This window comes from Bos indicus, chromosome 20 (genome assembly GCF_029378745.1).
Source record: "Bos indicus isolate NIAB-ARS_2022 breed Sahiwal x Tharparkar chromosome 20, NIAB-ARS_B.indTharparkar_mat_pri_1.0, whole genome shotgun sequence".
NCBI lineage: Eukaryota > Metazoa > Chordata > Mammalia > Artiodactyla > Bovidae > Bos > Bos indicus.
This window is the reverse complement of record NC_091779.1, coordinates 58,334,345-58,356,333: the sequence shown is the minus strand read 5'-3', so window position 1 is coordinate 58,356,333 and position 21,989 is coordinate 58,334,345. Positions and strand designations below refer to the sequence as shown.

At 45.5% G+C, this 21,989-nt stretch overlaps 1 protein-coding gene across 4 annotated transcripts in view; it reads left to right on the top strand.

Moving 5' to 3' along the window:
- The window catches only part of OTULINL (OTU deubiquitinase with linear linkage specificity like), a 29,993-nt gene extending 11,422 nt beyond the window's left edge, over nt 1-18,571 (top strand). For 2 of the 4 annotated variants that reach the window (XM_019983069.2, XM_070774836.1), the window contains 7 exons: nt 10,880-11,039; nt 11,127-11,158; nt 11,258-11,349; nt 12,271-12,420; nt 14,494-14,622; nt 15,517-15,786; nt 16,786-18,571. In XM_019983069.2, the coding sequence (XP_019838628.2) occupies nt 10,880-11,039; nt 11,127-11,158; nt 11,258-11,349; nt 12,271-12,420; nt 14,494-14,622; nt 15,517-15,786; nt 16,786-16,959 (1,007 nt within the window). In that variant the 3' untranslated portion in view covers nt 16,960-18,571. Of the gene's footprint in view, nt 1-945; nt 1,524-10,879; nt 11,040-11,126; nt 11,159-11,257; nt 11,350-12,270; nt 12,421-14,493; nt 14,623-15,516; nt 15,787-16,785 lie in introns of those variants that run through there. The other 2 variants (XM_070774834.1, XM_070774835.1) reach the window with 2 other exon arrangements.
- Nucleotides 18,572-21,989: the final 3,418 nt, after the last annotated feature.

Here is a 21,989-nt window from a genome sequence, read left to right as displayed (position 1 = left end):
GTACCAGACCACAGGCTGCATTAATGCGAATGGATCATTGAGACTGAGTCTGGTCAACCACAGCTCATGGGTCACTCAGTTTTTCTGTGGCTTGCAACCTATAAAAGCTCTTTACATTTTTTTTTTTAATAGGGGGAAAAAAATCAAAAAAGGAATCCTTTTTCCTGACATGTGAAACTTACATGAAATTCAGATTTCAGCATCCCTAGGAAAGTTTTCTTGGGACACCGCCCTGCTGTGTATTGTCCGATGGCTGCTTCCACTCTTCCAGGGGCCGATGTGAGCGGGTGGGACGGAGGCCAGGTGGCCGGCAGTGCCTGGAATCTTCCCTCTCCAGCCCTGCACGGAAAGCTTGCTGACTCCGCTGGAGAGCGAAGCAGTGGTCACGTGGTTGATGGCTCCCCTGCTTGTGTCACACCCAGGACAGTGTGTTCCAGCCCATGGTCACACTTTAAGTTGGGGTGGTCCCCAGAAGGGTCACAGGGATGATGAAGAGGCCTCCCCCCGCCCTGCCAACCCACACCAAACCATGTCAAGTGAGGCCTCACGGGGAGAACTGTCTGAGCCAGAAGAGGAAAAGGCACTGTGGGAACCACAGCTGCCTTTAGAGTTTGTGCTTGTTAACTGTTTTGAATTCTTGGAAGAGACGTACTCAGGGAAGGCGGTTGTGTAGTTAATTCAAGGGGCACTGACCTTGAGTCAGAACATGTGGGTTCAAGTTCATGCTTCTGCTTGCTTTCTCCGGGCTTCAAAGATGGAGCGCACGTGTGCACCAGTGGCCAGGTCCACAGGGAATTAAGGCTCAGCTGTCACCTCAGAGGGGCTTTCTGGCCCGTAGGGGACACAGTCATGAATACACTGAACTGGAACCCGCCTGCCGTGTGGACGGCGTTGGCGGGGGGTGGAGTCGGGGAGTACCAGGGGAGGGATTTGTCCTGCCGAGGGGGTGGTGTGACTCGGGCCTCGGAGAACAAGTAGAATTCCAGCCCCTCCAGCCCAGAACATCCTGTGTCCCGGTGAAATGGTCACTAATCTGAGAGGCTGTCATGTGGAAGGGGACTTGGACGTGTTCCTTGTGACCCCAAGCAGTGACGACGCGCGTGGTGGTGACAGGTCTGGTCACGCCAGCCTCTTGCTTCCAACCCGGGGGGGGCTTTCCTTGCTCTTCAGCATCAGTGTCTCCCCAGGGGATGCAGCCTTGCTGGCCCCCCTCAATTTCCCATCCAGGCTCTGGGTCCCAGCCCCGCCTCACGTCCTCAGGGGAGCCTCCCCCAGCTCGGGTCTGGGTCAGGTCCCTGTGTTACCCCGAGCAGTGTCCTCTGCACGGCCTTGGTCGTGCTGCAGACACACGAGGACGGTCTATCCAGGTGTGAATGGATGGAGGAACATCCAGTTTTTCTCGTTCACCGTCGTGGCATTGGTACCCGGCCTACAGAACAACGTCATCTGTGGTTGTAGAATAGTGACACATCTGATCGTTGGAGAAACACCCCAGAAGAGGAAACGGGCTCCCATCAGCGAGGGTGAGTCCCACCCCTAGAGGCATGGAGACACTGATGGTGACCACGTGGAGGGGCTCAGCCGACAGCTTACACAGACTCATGGCCTGTGTGCTGTGAGCCCACTCGGGGCTTCTTGTGTCTCATTACCACCCTCCCGCATCACTGTTGGTCTCCACTGTTGGGGAGACTCTTGGGGATGACTCATCTGAGGTTCTGCAGCTAGAAAATGACAGAATAAAGACTGGGTCCTAGGCTTATTCTGCCAGCCTGCTGTCTCCACTGGGGCCGGGCCAGGGCGCCAGCCTGGTGGGGTGCCGAAACTAGAGTTCTGGGATCCCTGGAGCCTAGCCCACCTACTGCTTCTGTGTTTTTGTAGTTGAGTGGGTTTTAAGCCGCCTCCAGAAGGTTAGAACATTCAAGTGATAGTTGGCATTGAATACGCCTAATGATGTGCCCAGTACATAAAGATACTGAGCTATGATGTTATTAAAAATGTGGTATATTGTCACCTTGCTCATTTAACTTATATGCAGAGCACATCATGAGAAACCCTGGGCTGAAAGAAGCACAAGCTGGAATCAAGATTGCCGGGAGAAATATCAAGAACCTCAGATATGCAGATGACAGAAAGTGAGGAACTAAAAAGCCTCTTGATCAAAGTGAAAGAGAAGGGTGGAAAAGTTGGCTTAAAGCTCAACATTCAGAAAACTAAGATCATGGCATCTGGTCCCATCACTTCATGGGAAATAGATGGGGAAACAGTGGAAACAGTGTTATGTCAGATTTTATTTTGGGGGGCTCCAAAATCACCGCAGATGGTGATTGCAGCCATGAAATTAAAAGATGCTTACTCCTTGTAAGGAAAGTTATGACCAACCTAGATAGCATTTTCAAAAGCACAGACATTACTTTGCCAACAAAGGTCCATCTAGTCAAGGCTATGGTTTTTCCAGTGGTCATGTATGGATGTGAGAGTTGGACTGTGAAGAAAGCTGAGCACTGAAAAATTGATGCTTTTAAACTGTGGTTTTGGAGAAGACTCTTGAGAGTCCCTCCAGTCCATTCTAAAGGAGATCAGTCCTGAATATTCATTGGAAGGACTGATGCTGAAGCTGAAACTCCAATACTTTGGCCACCTCATGCAAAGAGTTGACTCATTGGAAAAGACTCTGATGCTGGGAGGGATTGGGGGCAGGAGGAGAAGGGGATGACAGAGGATGAGATGGTTGGATGGCATCACTGACTCGATGGACATGAGTTTGGGTGAACTCCGGGAGTTGATGATGGACCCGGAGGCCTGGCGTGCTGCAATTCATGGGGTCGCAAAGAGTTGGACACAACTGAGCGACTGAACTGAACTGAACAGTCCTCTTGGTATTGGCAAGGAGCGTTTCCTGCTGCATTTGTTGAACTCTGGGTTGGCAGGAAGGAGCCTGGGGTAGATGTGCGAAGTCCTGTGGGATATGGACTGTGCGCCTAGCATGAAGTCAGTTGTCTCATAGGGCTACAGTCCTGTGACTCATTGGTCACAACTTTCAAGATAAAAAGCTTGCGCTTTGGTGGTTCTCTTCCTCAGTGATACTGATCTTGTCGTCGTTGGTTATAGAACTTTACTAAGTGGAAGACTTGTTTCTTAAGCAGGATTAATGCCTGAAATCCAAAAGTGTAGAAAGTCTTTGGACCTCACCATTTCCAAGATTTGTGAAGAGGATATTTGTTCTATCTTCCCCCATAACTGACACAGAAACAACCAAATAACCTGTGGTTTTGCATGAGCCTGAGGCCGTGCTGGTTGTTACAAACCCAGGCTGTCACCCCGCTGTGCTGACGTTCTGAACATCTCCAGCAGTCTTCTAGGGCTCCAGACTATTCAGAAACCTTGATGACCTAACAAGATTTGTTCTGTGTGTTTATCATTCTGTTTCCACATAGCTTCATTTATTCCTTTGGACAAACAAACCACATTTTGCTTTGTGTCTCAGAACTTAGCTCTGAGAGAGGCGACCCACCGGGGCAGACAGCATGAGGACTCTGTTATTCTGAGTCCTGGCGGGGACCTGACACCAGGATGTATAAGCTGGGGGCCTAGACAAACTGACAAGTAACCTTTCCCAGCAGCAGAGCATCGTGCCACTGGACCCTGAACTCCCTGGAGCCAGAGACTGTGTCTTTTCACTTAACTGTCTGCCAGTCCAGCTCCCAGCCCAGGGTGGGAAGTAGAATAAGCAAGGGATGAGGGGCAGGAGAGGGGGACTTCTGGGGCCCCTCCCTGTCCACTGAACCACGTGGCCTCAGTTGACTCCTCTCTACAGCACCCTCACCCCTCCACCGGCCCTGCTACAGAGAGCCTGCAGGGATGTCCTGGGGCGGGGGGCCTTTCCTACCCCCTCTCCCTGGTTGCTTCCTAATCTATCAGTCTCTCTTGGCCAATCTCCTGCTAATTAACCAGAATATGGCCTTGAAGCTGATAGAAATAGCTGTTGTTATTTTTTAAGTTTAAAAGTATTTTTGACCTTGAAGTTTCAGGGCTTTTAAAAATTATTTTTATTGGGGTATCAGTTCAGTTCAGTCGCTCAGTCGTGTCCAACTCTTTGCAACCCAAATGGACAGCAGCACGCCAGGCCTCCCTGTCCATCACCAACTCCCGGAACGTACTCAAATTCATGTCCATCGAGTCGGTGATGCCATCCAATCATCTCATCCTCTGTCATCCCCTTCTCCTCCTGCCCTCAATCTTTCCCAGCATCAGGGTCTTTTCTAGTGAGTCCATTCTTCACATCAGGTGGCCAAAGGATTGGAGCTTCAGCTTCAACATCAGTCCTTCCAATGAATGTTCAGGACTTATTTCCTTTATGATGGACTGGTTGGATCTCCTTGCAGTCCAAGGAACTCTCAAGAGTCTTCTCTAACACCACAGTTCAAAAGCAACAATTCTTCAGTGCTCAGCTTTCTTTATGGTTCAACTCTCACATCCATACATGACTACTGGAAAAACCATAGCTTTGACTAGATGGACCTTTGTCAGCAAAGTAATGTCTCTGCTTTTTAATACACTGTCTAGGTTTGTCATAGCTCTTCTTCCAAGGAGCAAGTGTTTTTTAATTTTATGGCTGCAGTCACCATCTTCAGTGATTTTGGAGCCCAAGAAAATAAAATCTGCCACTGTTTCCTTTTTTCCCACATCTATTTGCCATGAAGTGATGGGACTGGGTGCCATGATCTTTGTTTTCTGAATATTGAGTTTTAAGCCAGCTTTTTCTACTCTCCTCTTTCACTTTCATCAAGAGGTTCTTTGGTTCCTCCCGGCTTTCTGGGTTAAATGGACGGAGTATAGCCAATTAACAATGTCGTGATAGTTTCGAGTGAATAGCGAAGGGACTCAGCCATACATAAACAAGTATCCGTTCTCCCCTGAACTCTCTTCCCATCCAGGCTGCCACATCACATTGAGCAGAGTTCCAAGGGCTGCTGTTGTTCGGTCGCTCAGTCGTTGTCTGACTCTTTGCTCCCTTGTGGACTGCAACACCAGGCTTCCCTGCCCTTCACTGTCTCCTGGAGTTTGCTCAGATTCGTGTCCATTGAGTTAATAATGCCATCCAAGGAGCAGAGTTAGGTTGGCTGTAAGGCAGGACTTTGAAGTTTTTAACAAGGTGATCTTACCATGTGATCTGTCCCAAACATCTAAATTAAACTGCCTTTTCTGTCTTGTAGCTCAGGGCTAGCTTCCACCTCCCAGCCCCTAGGCCCGCTCTGTAGCCCTTGATCTGCTGCCTCTGCTTCAGGAGCATGTCAGTGGGCCGGGCCCGGCGGGGCAGAGGAGCTGAGGGTGGGGGGAGTGACGCCCTGGGGTGACCTGGGGGGAGTGGATGGGGTGGAGGACTGGAGGGCCGGCTCAGCCCCATCACCACCACAGCCAGGAGGCCAGCCAGACCCTGGGGTCTCCAGGAGAGTAAGCCTGAACCTCAGGGCAAAAGTGCTATCAGTGTCATCACTCAAGTTTCCGGCTCTTCTGTGTCTTTTTAAGTTTTGTTTTCAGGTTTGTTTTTTTTCTTTTTGGTTTCCTGTTTGAATTATTTCAGTTTTGGTACATTTTAGCGAATGGAAAGAAAAAATTCTAAGTAGAATTTTACCACACAAAAAAAATCCAGGAGCTTTTCATTTTTTCAGTCGTAGTCAGTGGTCTCGTCGGTCACAGGTGGGATGCTGGTGTCAAGATGGACACACTCTGGGCTGCAGCAGGCTCTGGTATCATCACCCAAGGAGATTGCAGCTCCCTGGGTGTTCCTTTCGGGCATATGTGTGTGTGTGTGTGTGGTGGTGGTGGTGGTGGGAGAAATGGGGTCTCTGCAGATGGTAATGCTGGGGATGGGGTTGTGGGGAATGTGTGAGACCTAGTTCACCCACTTTCCCGCATCACAGAAATGTTCTGTGCTTTATATATTGCCTCATTTTCAGCCACCACCCAGGTGGTCCAGCCCAAAAGTGTTAAAAAGAAATCTCATTTTTATCTCTTGATGAGCCTTAAAAAGGATCAAATCCATAATTCCCTGTAGCACTTTTCTTCACTGCCAGAACCACCCCCCACCCCCCAGTTCCCCTTGTTTCTGACCCTCGTTCTCCCTCCTCTGTTGATTATGTTGAAAGACTGACTCCCTGATGGTGGAACTTGTTTTCCTGTTAGCCCAGGGGGCTCCCCCCGAAGGCTAGCTCGTTCGGGAGGGTGCCGGGTAGTGGAGGGGAAGTGGGGTGGGTGGGTGCTGACTTCCGTCTGTCTGGCTGGCCCAGGGGGATCCCAGGCAGAGTCTGACAGGGAAGATCTTATCCCCTCTCAGCTGCTTTTGGGGAAATGAGATCTGACTCACGAGATCATCAAAGCTGTGATCATGATAGTCTTCTGCTCAGCGCCTCACTTGTGTTGTTCTCCTCTGTGTCTGTCATTTGGAGTTGTAATCCTGTTACAGGATAATTTTTTTATTATTTTCTTTTTAAAGAGTCTATTTTCCACTTGCTGTAGCAGAGCTGATTAAGGGTCCACTCAGCTCTGTCCTTCAGAGGCAAGTAGGGGAGCGATATGGCATCCAGCATGACCTTGCCCGGGGTTGGACTCCAGCTTTGCGGGTTATTTAATCTTTCTCTCCCTCGAAGTGTCCTCAGGTGTTAAAATAATAATGAACATGGGCTGGGTACTTCCTGTGCCCCTGACCTCGACCTCAGTATTTCCTTCAATCATCCAGCAGCTCCAAGAGAGGGCTCCGTGTTACCAGGGTAATGGTAACAGCGCTCCCTGCATCCTGGCACTGGGGGATCCTGCCCTGCCCACCGGGGTTAAGGAACAGACACTTGGGGGCATGGAGTCCCCCACCCCATGTATGACAGGACCAGGGCAGGAGCAAATGAGACAATTCGTATAAAACACTTGCCACAGAGTCCGACACAAAGCTCAAATTGTAGCTCTTTTAAATAATTTAATTAAAAATCATACTTTTTCCTGCTAAAACATTGTGTCTCCTCTCCTTTCACTGAGAAGCCACACTCCTGATAATGTTTGCATATGAAGTTGCATGAACACCTCCAGTCGTCTCTGAACTGCAGGCTCAAGTCCTGCTGGTACCCACAGCAGCGCCCACGGTCCACTCCCTGGCCCTCCTTTGTCTGAGTTATTGACTGACACCTGTGGGTGCCCTGGGCCGAGTGAATACAAGGACTTTAGGCTGCTGTTCCCATTTTTCCCGAGAAGGGACTGTTTAGCCCTCACATGATTTTTTCTGATAAGTTGATCAGATCGTCCTTTCTCCAAGTTTGGAGGCCGAGTTTAATTTTGAGGATTAGGGCAGGAGGCTAGGGAAGTCCATGCATGTGGGTGCAGATGTGGATGTGAGGAGACCATAGTCTGCGGTGGGTCCCCATGGTGGCCCTGGCAGCTTCTGAGAGGGCTCAGGCTCAGGAGAAACCCCCATTTCAGGGGTCTCAAATGCCCCAAGGGGCAGGGCAGTACCTTTTAAGAATGTTGGTTGGAGTCTGTGACCAATGAGAGCCGTGCCCAAGGGAGGCCCCGGCCAGGGCCTGCAAGCACTCCATGTCCACAGAAAACCAGGACAACCCAGTGGGATGTAGGCAGATGCTCTGTAGGGGTTCCCAACCTCCAGGGTTTAATGCCTGAGGATCTGAGGTGGAGCTGACGTAACAACAGAAATACAGTGCACAGTAAATGTGCTTGAATCATCCCCAAACCATTCCCCCTCCCTAGTCTGTGGAAACAAATTCCTCCATGAAACCTGGTGTCAAAAGGGTTGGGGACCACTGCTCTAAAAGGCTCCTCATGGAAGAAGAAAGGTGACCGTGTTACCGTGAGAAAAGCATCACCAGTCCTGGGCTTTAGGGAAACTGAGGCTCATCCGTGTGGTGGGAGTGGTAACTGACGGTTTGCTTCGGGAGGCATTCTGGCAACATCTGTCACAGCTGAAAGTGTGCACATATCTGGACCCAGAGTTCCCTCTTCTAGAAATTATCCTGAAAGACACCATGAGTCCACAGGACTGGTGGAGGGGAATGTTTGTAAGAGTGAAAAATGCAGAAACAATCCAAATGCTCATCAACCAGTCAGTGACTATGTGCACATACGATGATCTGCCTTTTTACTGTGATGTTACACATCCTTTCAGAGGAATACCATAGACTTTTTAGTAAAAATCTTACCTTATAGGTGCAAATGCATTACAGCTTACATTTTGAAACAATTCATTAAAATTTTTCATAAATGTCTAGGCAAGAGTAAATATATAATTAGCAGCTAATCAATTGTTCTGAACAGATACGCACCTGCTCTTGAAAATGTACTTGTCCATAGTTTTTTAAGATGTTAGCATGGGGGAAACATCTTAAAGGGTATGTGATATATCCTTTCTTTATTGAGAGTATATATATTTCCTTCTAGAGAATGCATATCAACTTTATTGCTTATGATTAAAATTGTAAATTCCAAATCTGTGAGGCTTTGACTCCAGTTAATCATTGGACTTTTTTTTTTTTTTACTAAGGGAGGGAACTGCTTCACAATGAACCCCAGCAGATTTGGCGACTGTTCAAAAGTTCTCTTCCTCATTTGTACTTCGGCATTTTACATTTTCGAACATATTACAATTAGGAATATGTTGCAGATAGTAAAATATTGCAAGTTCCCAGTTTGAGCTCTCTCGGCCAATGAATTATCCCTCTGGTCACATGAGGAATCGTAGTGGACCCTGTAAGCTGCATACCTAGGTCCATGCACATCTCTTCTAAGTGGCCCCCTTTCTGGAAATGATGTCTCTCTCCGTGCCTGCAGTCTGAGCCTTGTCCTTGCTCAGGTGATGCCCTGTGTCATGGCCCGTCATGACCGAGGAGTATCAGCATAGGCAGGGTCGGGGTGGCATGGCCTGAGGTCCCCAGGGTTAGGGCTGGGTGCTGAGCAGACCCTCTTGATCATTCTTGGATTTAACAGATCTTCTACATAGGGTGAGGTGCACTGGGCTGGTTCTTAACTAATTTCATTCCCTCGTTGTCCAGCGAGGTCAGTATTTTGACTCTCATTTTATAGTCAGGACAGTTCAGTTCAGTCACTCAGTCGTGTCCGACTCTTTGCAACCCCATGAATTGCAGCACGCCAGGCCTCCCTGTCCATCACCAACTCCCGGAATTCACTCAAAATCACGTCCATCAAGTCAGTGATGCCATCCAGCTATCTCATCCTCTGTTGTCCCCTTCTCCTCCTGCCCCCAATCCCTCCCAGCATCAGAGTCTTTTCCAATGAGTCAACTCTTCGCATGAGGTGGCCAAAGTATTGGAGTTTCAGCTTTAGCATCATTCCTTCCAAAGAACACCCAGGACTGATCTCATTTAGAATGGACTGGTTGGATCTCCTTGCAGTCCAAGGGACTCTCAAGAGTCTTCTCCAACACCACATTTCAAAAGCATCAATTCTTCGGCACTCAGCTTTCTTCACAGTCCAACTCTCACATCCATACATGACCACTGGAAAAACCATAGCCTTGACTAGACGGACCTTTGTTGGCAAAGTAATGTCTCTGCTTTTGAATATGCTATCTAGGTTGGTCATAACTTTGCTTCCAAGGAGTAAGCGTCTTTTAATTTCATGGCTGCAGTCACCATCTGCAGTGATTTTGGAGCCCCCGAAAATAAAGTCTGACCCTGTTTCCACTGTTTCCCCATCTATTTCCCATGAAGTGATGGGACCGGATGCCATGATCTTCATTTTCTGAACGTTGAGCTTTAAGCCAACTTTTTCACTCTCCTCTTTCACCTTTATCAAGAGGCTTTTTAGTTCCTCTTCACTTTCTGCCGTGAGGGTGGTGTCATCTGCATATCTGAGGTTATTGATATTTCTCCCGGCAATCTTGATTCCACCTTGTGCTTCTTCCAGCCCAGCGTTTCTCATGATGTACTCTGCAGAGAAGTTAAATAAGCAGGGTGACAATATACAGCCTTGACGTACTCCTTTTCCTACTTGGAACCAGTCTGTTGTTCCATGTCCAGTTCTAACTGTTGCTTCCTGACCTGCATATAGATTTCTCAAGAGGCAGATCAGATGGTCTGGTATTCCCATCTCTCTCAGAATTTTCCACAGTTTATTGTGATCCACACAGTCAAAGGCTTTGGCATAGTCAATAAAGCAGAAATAGATGTTTTTCTGGAACTCTCTTGCTTTTTCTATGATCTAGCAAATGTTGGCAATTTGCCCTCTGGTTCCTCTGCCTTTTCTAAAACCAGCTTGAACATCTTGAAGTTCATGGTTCATGTATTACTGAAGCCTGGCTTGCAGAATTTTAAGCATCACTTTACTAGCGTGTGAGATGAGTGCAATTGTGCAGTAGTTTGAGCATTCTTTGGCATTGCCTTTCTTTGGGATTGGAGTCTAGGGTCATAGAAGTGAAGGATCCCACCGTCACACAGCTGAATAAGCAGGGGAAGATGGATTTTATATTCAGCTTTGAGGGATTCTGAAACCCATGCTCTTTATGTTCCCTATTCCTCTTGAATTACGTAGGACAAAGATATGTATGACACTGATTATTCAATATTTAGACTGAATTTTTAAATGCTCTAAAAATGTCTATCTAAATCAATGATGACTCTTTACAGGTAAAATTATCCAGTGTATTTTCTTCTCCGTAAATAAAGCAGGCTTGTGTAATTGTACTTCATGATTATTTTTTTACTGAAGTCTAGTTGATTTACAGTGTTAATTTCTGCTGTACAGCAAAGTGAGTCAGTTATACACATATATACATACTTTTCTATATTCTTTTCTATTATGGTTTATTCCAGGTTGTTGAATATAGTTCCCTGTGTGCTACAGTATTATTATTACTTTTTTGTAGGAAATGACCAAGTTCACTCCTGGACACTAGTCACCAGCCAAGCCTTAGATACCGCGTGGAGAGTGGTGAAGGGGTCGGTGACCTTGGCAGTTTCACTTCTGGCAGCCATCCTCAGCTACTTCAGAAGGCTGCATATGCATTTAGGGCACCGGCTGAAATGGTATGTGGCTCTGTCATCTTTAAATTTCAAAAATGCCCTTGCTGTTCAAATAGAATTTTGATGTTATTATTTCCATTTATCTTTTAGGTGGATTGGATATCTGCAGAGAAGATTCAAAAGTAAATATGTTCATGCCTGTGTTTCCTTGTTTTAAGAGAGGATTCCAGAAGGGAAAGGGAAGGGAAAATTCACCACCATGTATTTTCAATTTGGTTCAGGAAACCTCAGCGTGGAGGCGGAAGTTGATTTACTCAGTTATTGTGCAAGAGAGTGGAAAGGAGAGACACCCCATGCCAAGCTGATGAGGAAGGTGTGTGTCTGTTTATTCCGGTCGTGGTGGATGGAGACTTAGTGTGTAAAAATCAGGAAACTCGCATTCCACTGTGCTTTACCAAATATGGAGCCAGGAACAACTGTGGCTGCCGTTAAAAGCCAAACAGCCGCTAGGCATCACCTTCAGGCCTTTCACTTAGCGCTGGGGCCTTCGAGGACTTGGGTAAATTAGGCCTGTAACTTCAGAACACTTGAGCATCGTACCCTTTTCAGCTCTCTCCTGGCCAGGGCTATTAAAACATCTGCAAGGGGCTTCCCTGGTGGTCCAGTGGCTAAGACTCCCAGTGCAGGAGGCCTGGGTTCAATCCATGGTCAGGGAACTAGCTCCCACACGCCACAACTAAAGATCCCACATGCTGCAACTAAGAGCTGGTGCAACCAAATAAAGATATATTTTTAATCTGCACATGCATTGGAGACTTCTGTCCTTGAAGGGATCAGGCACCTTGACATAAAATATTTTGAGGATTTTTTTAGAACTTTCCATCAGACCAGTCTTGGTAAATATCCCCAGCTGTGTTGTCCAACCTTGTCACTAGCAAAAACCAAAAAAAGTCAAAAAGGAAAAAGAAGTACTTTTCGATTACTCTTTAGCATGGACTTAAAAGTACATATAGTAGTTTTCACTGCAGTCAGGTTGTAGCCATCCTCTCCCGGCAATGACATTTCCTGACTCTGGGCTTCCAGGAAGTTATCAACTAAAATAGCGTCCCATGGACTCTGTACACACACAGGTCACTTGAAAATTACACGTGGTCGCATCCATAACCCATACTGGTTCTGTTTCTGTTGTCCGCTTTATTTGGGAGTAGCGCCTTGCTAAAGATGCCATGAATTAGCTTCCTTTAGTCTCTTGTCCAGTGGAATTAAGAATGGCTTTTTCCTCTGGTGCCAATAGGCTTACGAGGAGCTGTTTTGGCGGCGGCATATTAAATGTGTTCGACAAGTCAGGAGAGACAACTACGATGCCCTGAGGTCGGTGCTGTTTCAGATCTTCAGCCGGGGCCTCGCTTTCCCATCCTGGATGAAAGAAAAAGATATCGTGAAGGTACGTTAGGTCCTAACGCTGGAAATTTGGCAAAAGTCATGCTGATGGGAACTGCAACACAGAGTCCGGGGTCTTCTGCGGGTGGTTTGTATTGTACACAAGGTGTCAGGGGATTGAAGGTCCTTTAGCTCAGTCCTCTGTCTCTCATGCCAGTTTGCAAAGAAATCATCTCAGATAGTCGTACTCAATTTTGTTTGTAATGCCAGCATTTTTTCTTGAGAAGGGCATCTGTCTTTTCTAAGTGAAGTGGTCCCTTAATCCACTTTTCTGCTCTGGCTATTTGAGCATTGACAAGCACAGTGTGTAAGCTCCATCCCAAAGATGCCCTCATATCCTTTTTTGGTCAATCCGTCTCTCACCCTAGGCATCCACTGATAATGTTTTCTGTCCCTTTAGTTTTGCCTTTTGCAGAAGGTCAGAGAAATGGAATGCCCCATTGTGTAGACTTTTGAATCTGCCCTTTTCACTTAGCATAATGCATTTGCAGATCATCTGTGTTGTTCCATGGATTTGTAGTTCAGTGCTTTTATTGTTGAGTGGTGTTCCTTCATATGAATAGAAGACATCTTGTTTATCCATTCATGCTTAAGTTGAAGGATATGTGGATTGCTTCCAGTTTTTAACAGTTATGAATAAAACTGTTACAAATATTCCAATTCAGGATTTTGTATGAATGTAAGTTTTCATTCCTTTTGGGTAAATACTTAGGAATGAGATTGCTGGGTCACATGATAGGTTTTTCTTTAGCTTTGTAAGAACCTGCCAAGTCTTTTCCTAAGTGTCTCTGCCATTTTGCCTTCCCACCAATAACATGTGAGTTCCAGTTGTGCTACATTCTCAGATTTTTTGTTTGCTTTTTAGCCATTCTAATAAGCATGCATTTGTATCACTGCTTTTGGTTTGCATTCCTCTAACTGGTAGTGATATTGAACATCTTTTCAGGTGCTAATTTGCCACCCACATTGCCTCCTTGGAGAAGTCTTAGTTCAAATCCTTTGCCCAATTTTTTAAATTGAGTTTTGAGGGTTCTTTATATATTCTGAATACAAGTGCTTTATCAGATACATCATTTGCAAAGATTTTCACCCAGCCAGTGCCTTTTTTTTTTTCATTTTCTTGACAGTGCCAGGCAATATATTCTTGATAAATAACCTTAATATTTTTTAATGTAATATGCCTATTACATAAGTGTGAGCAAACTCTAGGAGATAGTGTAGGACAGGGAAACCTGGTGTGCTGCAGTCCATGGGGTCACAAAGAGTCAGACGTGACTTAGCAACTGAATGACAACAACGATATGCCTAACCACAGATGCACATTTAAGGATGGAGAAGCAAAGAAATATAAAGTATATGCATATGTATAACTCCACATTTCCATAACACCTTTTATTTAGAGTTGTTTTATTGGTGGTTTAGTTTAACGTAACAGTTGTCAAGTGTATGCTTGTGCCAGCCCTGTTGCTAGTTGCTGAGGACAGAGAGCATAGCCAAGACCCTGGGTTCCACAAGCTCAGCGGGGTGGAAGATGGATCAGATACCCACAATGGATCAGATTCTTATGCATGCCATGATCATATTTAATCCTGAAAAATGGATAGGATTGTCCTTCATTTACGGTGGAGGATGCGCTAAGAGGTAACAAAACTAGCGCTGGTTGAGTAACCTCTCAGCAGACCAGTGAAGAGCTAGGTTTGAACCACAGAAAGCATCCTTCTATAATCCATGTGTTCCCTGATGTAGTGGGTTGGCCAATTACTCTAATGCTGTTTGGTTAAACATAATTTCTAAGTGGATATACCTAGGAAGTCTGGGAAGTGTTTTATGTAAAAAGATTGTTTCTGTAGACATAGTGTTCATTCACATTTTCATCTGTTGTGAAACTGTGAATCAAGAAGGTGATCCAAATCAATCCACAAATCTAAAAAGAGACTATGTTTTACTTAACTGCCATTACAATCTTTTACACTGATGAATTCTGAATGAGATAAGATTACCTGCTGTGCCATATTCCGAGCTATGTGTCAGACACGCTGAGATACTGACCACTGTTGGCATCTACTTCCTTTTCAAGCTTCCTGAAAAACTGCTCTTTTCGCAAGGTTGTAATTGGATCCAGCAGTACAGTTTTGGTCCTGAGAAGTATACGGGTTCCAATGTGTTTGGAAAATTACGGAAATGTGTGGAATTACTGAAAACACAGGTGAGTCTCCAGGGGAAAAAGATGAAGAATAAAAGCGTGCATCCCACACGCAGCCACTTGCCTCTTGTGTCAGGCATGTCGCTGTGTGTCCCGTGAGAAGGAGTTGCAGGCAGAAACACTCATCTAGTAACTGACCATTTCCTTTCCTGCTCTTCGTTCTCCTCCCAAGTAATGATCGAGAGCAATGTTGTTCTACACGGCTGTTAGGCCAGTTGTGGCTAACTAGCCAACCAACCTTAACAATCACACTTCTGTTTTTCTAGAAAAATGTGGTGTGAGGTCCAGACAAGACAGTGGGAGATGCCCTTTGGAATGCACCCTGTTAGTAACTCAGGGACAGCACAGATATTGTCATTTGACTAAGAGTTTTTCCTGCTTTTTACTAGACACAGATTTTAGATTGTTGAAATGAGTCCTCCTTGGGAAATGCCATTTCAGTGCCACGGCTTTCTGATCTGTAAAACTAATAAAATGAGTAGTCTCAACCCTGTACCGTTATTATGAGGATTTAATGAGCAAATACCCATAGATTGCTTTATACTCCAGTGGTGAAGTGGTGAAGAATGCTAGTGGTGAAGAATGCTAATTAGTACTCTTTGTCACTGGACTATCCTTTGTGTAATCCAGCATCCTTAGAGGTAGCTTTAGGAGGCTGATTTCTTTAGTATTCTACCTAGGAGGCAGTGTATTTTTGAAAAAATATCTAAACTACTTTGTTGTTGTAAAAGTAATCAATACTTAGGGTTACAACAGTCAGTGTCAAAATATATGAAATGAAAAGTTAATGGGTCCCCTCATTAATCCCTGGTTTGTTTTACAAGTACTTTAAAGATTATGCAATGGTGTGTGATTGACCTTTCCTTTCTAAGTTTCACTTAACATCTGTGTTTCTAGTGGACTGAATTTAGTGGAATTAAAGATTATCACAAGAGAGGAAGTATGTGCAACATCCTTTTTTCTGACGCTCTCCTGGAATGTAAACTTTACGAGGCCCTGAAGTTCATCATGCTCTATCAAGTCACCGAGGTTTATGAACAAATGAAGACCAAAAAGGTCATCCCCAGTCTTTTTCGACTCCTGTTTACCCGGGAAACCTCATCTGACCCCTTGAGCTTCATGATGAATCACCTGAATTCTGTTGGTGACACATGTGGACTGGAGCAGGTAAACGGGGCAGAAGAATCGTGTGTCTGATGAGGGACAATGCTGGCAATACTTCAGCATGTAGGTGATTGCAGTTTACTGTCAGCAATGATAAAACCAGCTGCAAAGAGTGGCATGCATGCTGAGTCGCTTCAGTCACGTCTGACTCTGTGCGACCCCATGGATTGTGGCTCACGAGGCTCCTCTGTCCATGGACTTCTCCAGGCAAGAATACTGGAGAGGGTAGCCATTGCCTCCTGCAGGGAATCTTCCTGGACCAGGGATCGAACCTGGGTCTTCTGCATTGGCAGGCGATTCTTTACCACTGAGCCACCTGGGAATCCTGCAAAGAGGTGGTGGGTGGGTATTACTGCCCTCCAGTCAGAAAGAGTGATACAAGCCTTCCTGCCCTATGCCAGCTGCTGTGTCTTCACAGCTCGGTGGCCAGCGAGCCGGGCACCTGTCTGACCTTCACGCTGCCTCTCAGGTGGGAGCAGACTCTCCCACTATAGAGGTTACCTGGCAGGAAGTCCAGCTGCAAACTGAGATAACATTTGGGAAAGCATGTGGTTACTTAGTGCAGGTAAACAGACGTTATTGAAACTTTGAAAGTCCAGACAATGCTTTTCTATGCCCATAGCAAAGGGGCTTTGTTTTACTTTGCTTTCCTAGGAGGTACTCAAAATTACCTGACATTTTAAGAAAAATTAATCCATTTAAAATGATTTTTTTAAAAAAATTGGAAAGCAGGATAACTCTTATTACAAGCATTCCTTTATATTTTTTCCAAACAGCTTGCCCTGTGATTCCCCTACAGAGACCTTTCTCTGTTTGTCCCCTGCCTTCCATGCAGACGTCTTCCATGTCTGTCCCCAGTTCCACACCCACACACGGTTCACATGTGGGTCTGGCCACGAGCCCATCATCTCACGAGCTTCAGAACACTCTCCCTCCGCTGGAGAGGGGAGGCGGGCATTTGGGAATGTGCACCCGTGACCTTTCTTTCATCTCCTCCCACAGATTGATATGTTTATACTCGGATACTCCCTGGAAGTAAAGATAAAAGTGTTCAGACTGTTCAAGTTTAACTCCAGAGACTTTGAAGTCTGCTACCCAGAGGAGTCGCTCAGGGAGTGGCCGGAGATCTCCCTGCTGACCGAGAACGACCGCCACTACCACATTCCTGTCTTTTAAGTCAGGCTGGACTGGACACCAGCTCTCGCCAGTGACAGAAGTCACCCTTGCAAGTACTGTTTCTAGAAAACCAAAGCTAGCATTGCTGCCGGGGAAGGAGTCGGGACCCCCCTCTCAGGAGCACAGGAACCCTGGACAGGGGACCCCACGGCGCCTTTCCTCTGTTTTCACAGTTTCCTCCAGCGCAGCTGCACTAACGGGTTTGTGGGCTGGTGGCTTGCCCTTGTTTGTGAAGACTCTGGTCACTTCACACACAGTAGGGCACATTTAGTTTGAAAGAGAACAACAACAGGAAAAAAGTGAGAAGAGAAGGACTATGGGAAAAGGACTAAAGGGAAAGAATTTCTGGCTATAATCTTTATGTTCTTCATTAGGAATCTTGTCTTTGACTGATTTGGGATCTTCATAAACATGGCCTTATTTTATAAGCATTACCTTCCCAAGAATCTCTGTGGTATATTGATTTTCCAGAACCCTTTGATTAACTTTAAAATTGTGCATGTGTGTGTGTTTATACTCACATGCATGTATACATGTATAGTTTTATATATACACATCTAAACACATACATACACATAGCCACTACTTTGTAATGTTGTACAATTTGTTTTATATCTTTTTACTTATTTTTTTAAACTGTTGCATCTGGTCAGTTTGTTTTACATAGACCAAAAAGATACATTCTACAAATTAAGGCAACTCAATGACAGTTATTGAACTGTCACAAAATTATTAAACTGGTGTATTTAATGTGTATTTACATGTGTATTTAATGTGCGTAGGTAGAACTCATGCCCGCCCCGCCCCCCCCCCCCCCCCCCCCCCCCCCCGTCCCCATATCTGTATTCTAATCCCGGGAACCTGTGAATAGGTTGGGTTAAACGGCAAAGGAGAATAAGGTCACAGGTGGAGCTAAGGTACTAATCCACTAACTTTGAAATAGAGAGAGTGGTCTGGATTCTCCAGGTGGGCCCAGCGTAATCACAAGGGTCCTTAAAGTAGAAGAGGGGACTTGGGAGAGGATCAGTCAGGGGGCAGATAGGAGGAAGCGATGAACAATGAGAGACAGAGGCAAGGCAGCCGGTTTTGTTCATTGCAGCAGCTACAAGGAGGACGTTACTGCAGTTACATGAAGGAGCCACAAGCCGAAGACCGTGGGCGGCCTCTGGAAGCTAGAAAAGGCCAGAGAACACGTTCTCCCCCAGAGCCTCAGGCAGCAACGAGGCCCTGCCAACACTTTGATTTTAGCCCCGTGGAACCTGTGTCAGGCCTCTAACCTAGAGACCTGTGAGATGATAAACGTGTTAAGTTGCTAAGTTTGTGGTTCGTGTTACAGCAACCGTAGACAACTAACACTCAGGCTCACTAACTTCTGGTCGTCTCTATTTTGGGAATACTTTTCCAGTTTATTTTGGCAGTCTTTATTTTGGAGGTACTTTGCTAGTCCTGTTTTGTATTTCGGCAAATACAGAGTAACTTAAAATCTTGGCTAATGGGATACTATTTCAAAGTTACAAACCCCTTCTAAGAATGACTTACTTATTAACATGTTTGATGCTAATGTTTTCTCATGTTTCCATATGTTTACTGTAAATAAAAAGGAGGTATGTTAGATGCTGTGGTCTATGAAACTAACATTTAGATTTGTCTGTAATGGGGACACTCACCTGCCTGTACCACATAAGCCAGTGTTGGGCCTGCTGCCATTTTGTCCTCTGGGTGAAGAGCTGAAGAGTATTGAGCTCAGACTGAGGGGCTTTGCGATACCTTGAGAGCCACATGAAGCAGGATCTTTACGGCCTTTAGTACTTGATCTCCACAGCCCTTACCTGCATCTATGGGTTTTCATAACCCTTGGGCTTCCCTGGTGGCTCAGTCGGTAAAGAATCTGCCCACAGTTCAGGACACCTGGGTTTGATCTCTGGGTCGGGAAGATCCCCTGGAGGAAGGCATGGCAACCCACTCCAGTATTCTTGTCTGGAGAATCCCCATGGACAGAGGAGCCTGGTGGGCTATAGTCCACGGGGTCACACAGAGTCTGACACGACTGAAATAACTTAGCATGGCATGGGCAGCTTGTCACGTTATCAACCCATGATGTTTATCCTTAACTGGCTGGGGGATGGGGCAGGGTAGGAAAAGAATTCTTTAAATAGAGGGGCAAGACCAAATTGTGAAAAACATTTAAATATGATAATAATGAAAGTAAGATATAATAAGACTCTTCAGTAGTTACTGTGTTTGGGGGAAAACATCAAAACAGAAGATTTTAAGGGATGAGGTATTGGGTGTTTTTGTTTTTAATTCAGTTGTGTGATGAATGTAACAAACTAATTAGAAGGAACTACATATAAATTAGCACCATTTTTAAATGCTAGACGGGTTTGATCCCTGGGTCAGGAAGATCCCCTGGAGAAGGAAATGGCAACCCACTCCAGTATTCTTGCCTGGGAAATCCCATGGATGGAGGAGCCTGATGGGCTACAGTCCATGGGGTCACAGAAGAGTCAGACATGACTTAGAGGCTAAACAACAACAACAGCTTATTTGAACATGGGATGTGTTCTAAGAAGCATTCCTGAAGTACAGAAATATTGTTTCCACTGAAATAGCCTTTTTGTAAACAAAGAATATTTCTTGCTTCTAACTTGTAAAACCTCAGATGGAACATCTAGACAGAACCAAATACAGGTTGGTGGTTAAAACTATGAGTATAGCGTTTTACTGTTCTGTTTTGCTCACCCTTGAGTTTGAAAAGGTGGAGTGAAGGTCAAACCAGTAACATTAGGGGGCTTCATGGACAGCATACAACTTGGCTGCATTGCTCCTTAGCATACATCAACATGTCCATATGGACAAACCCAGAAGCTTGAGACTTCGCTGGTCCCATGTTCTGTTCTCACCGTCATCCCCAAAGACAGAACCTGGGGAACAACTGGGGAACCACCCCATGTACCTGCCAGTCTCAGCTTGTGTCCACCTCTCAGCATGTCCATGGACTTCCTGTGGGTGCTGGCCTCTCTGCTGGACCAGCTTTGAGGGAAGGGCCCCGGGGCTAGGTGGTGAGAAGGGCTTGGTGCAAACTGACAACGGGGGTGAATAAGCTGCACAAATATTCTGGAACTTTCAGTGTGTGAATCTAAGTAGACACATTTATGACTTACTTGAAGATTCCCTGGAGGAGGAAATGGCAACCCACTCCATCCAGTACTCTTGCCTGCAAAATCCCATGGACAGAGGAGCCTGGCAGGCTACAGTCCATGGGGTCGCAAGAGTTGGACATGACTGAGCACACACACTGTATCACACTATAAATTAAAAAAAAAAAAAAACAGAGATGAGGTGATACTTGGTGAAAATGTTGTAAAATATTCATATTTTATAGCTAAATAAGATAAATATGTGTTTCTCTTATCAGGAGCTAGCCTTAGGTGCAATTAAGCATGATTAAAGGGAAAGCTCAGCAGTGGTGTATATTTGACCTATGTTTAATTTTAGTCATAAAATGGTAAATGAGAAATTAATTTTCCCTAACCCTAACTCTGGCAGGCTACAGTCCATGGGGTCACAAGAGTTGGACATGACTGAGCACACACACTATATCACACTATAAATTAAAAAAAAAAAAACAGAGATGAGGTGATACTTCAGTCTTCTTGTGAGACCAGTTGTGTTATTAGTTGCGTTTTTGGTTGTCCCTCCTGAGTCCCTGTCTTCATGCAAACACACTGAAGACACTCCACGCACTGAACAGGAAGAGGAAATGTCACACAATTCTCTTTTTAAAGCAGGAAGTAAAGTGCCTTTTCCTCTTTGAACACTGTGGCAGAGCAGTGCTTGCGAAACTATCTGTGGTGAGTGTGGTGATGGACCCATTTTTTGAATTTCCTATTCTTGGCAGACGGGCACTTTTGTAAAAGTAAAATGTTGCACCGAGATCGGATTGCTATAAGAGTTTCTCAACACTTGCTCTCAGTTCCTGTACACATTCTTGCGGACAAGCAGAAAGAGCTTGCAATGTGGCACTGGTCTATAGAGCGCACTAAAACAGGAGTTTCGGGCAAGAATCAATATATTCCGATGTTATTTCTCTGGGAGTTTGGGATTTTGCCAGCATAAGAGGGCGGTGCTTTTGTTTTGTTTTGCTATTGGGCTAACCAAGGCCACTGTGTGGAGTTGTCCGGTGTGTGCCTTGCTCAGGACACCTGACTGAAGAGGTGCGTGGGGGCTGGGGTCTCTCTTCTGAGTCATGACCCTCTGCTTGGCAGAGCTCCTTGGATCAGTCATCAGTCCCAGTTACATTTGCTACTTTTTGAGAAGGCTTCCATGGGTTTCTACCTTCTCTCAGCAGAAATTAGCAAGAAACACCTTTTGATTCCAGTTCTTTATGCTTAACAAGAATCTTCACATTTCTTTCTTTACTGGATTTTAAGCTCCTGTGGGAAGGAGTGTGGGTCTTACATCACCATGACTAGACCAGTGCTCACACTAATAGCAAACCAACAAGTTGGTAACGAAAGCCACGTGCAGCTGTTAACCTTCTTCAAGAAGCAAAGAATCATAGTGTGATGATTTCCTTCCTTCCTTCCTTCTTTTTTTATTGATCCAAAACTTGAAGAGACCAAGTTTTTAGACAGAGTCTTGGGGAGAGAAGCAGAGTCGGGCACGACTGAGCGACTTCAGTTTCACTTTTCACTTTCATGCATTGGAGAAGGAAACGGCAACCCACTCCAGTGTTCTTGCCTGGAGAATCCCAGGGACAGAGGAGCCTGGTAGGAGGCCGTCTATGGGGTCACGCAGAGTCGGACACGACTGAAGTGACTTAGCAGCAGCAGCAACATATTCATCAAGTCAGAGTGACCTATGAAATGGCCACAATAGACATAAGAGGTCAAATCAAGTATGGCTAACATTTTATCTGCAGTGAAGTTAAAATTAACCAACGACATCTAGTTCCATCGAGAAACAGGTTCTTAAACAAATATGGCTCAGGAAAGAACATTATTTATTGGGGTCACAGACTCCTAAGA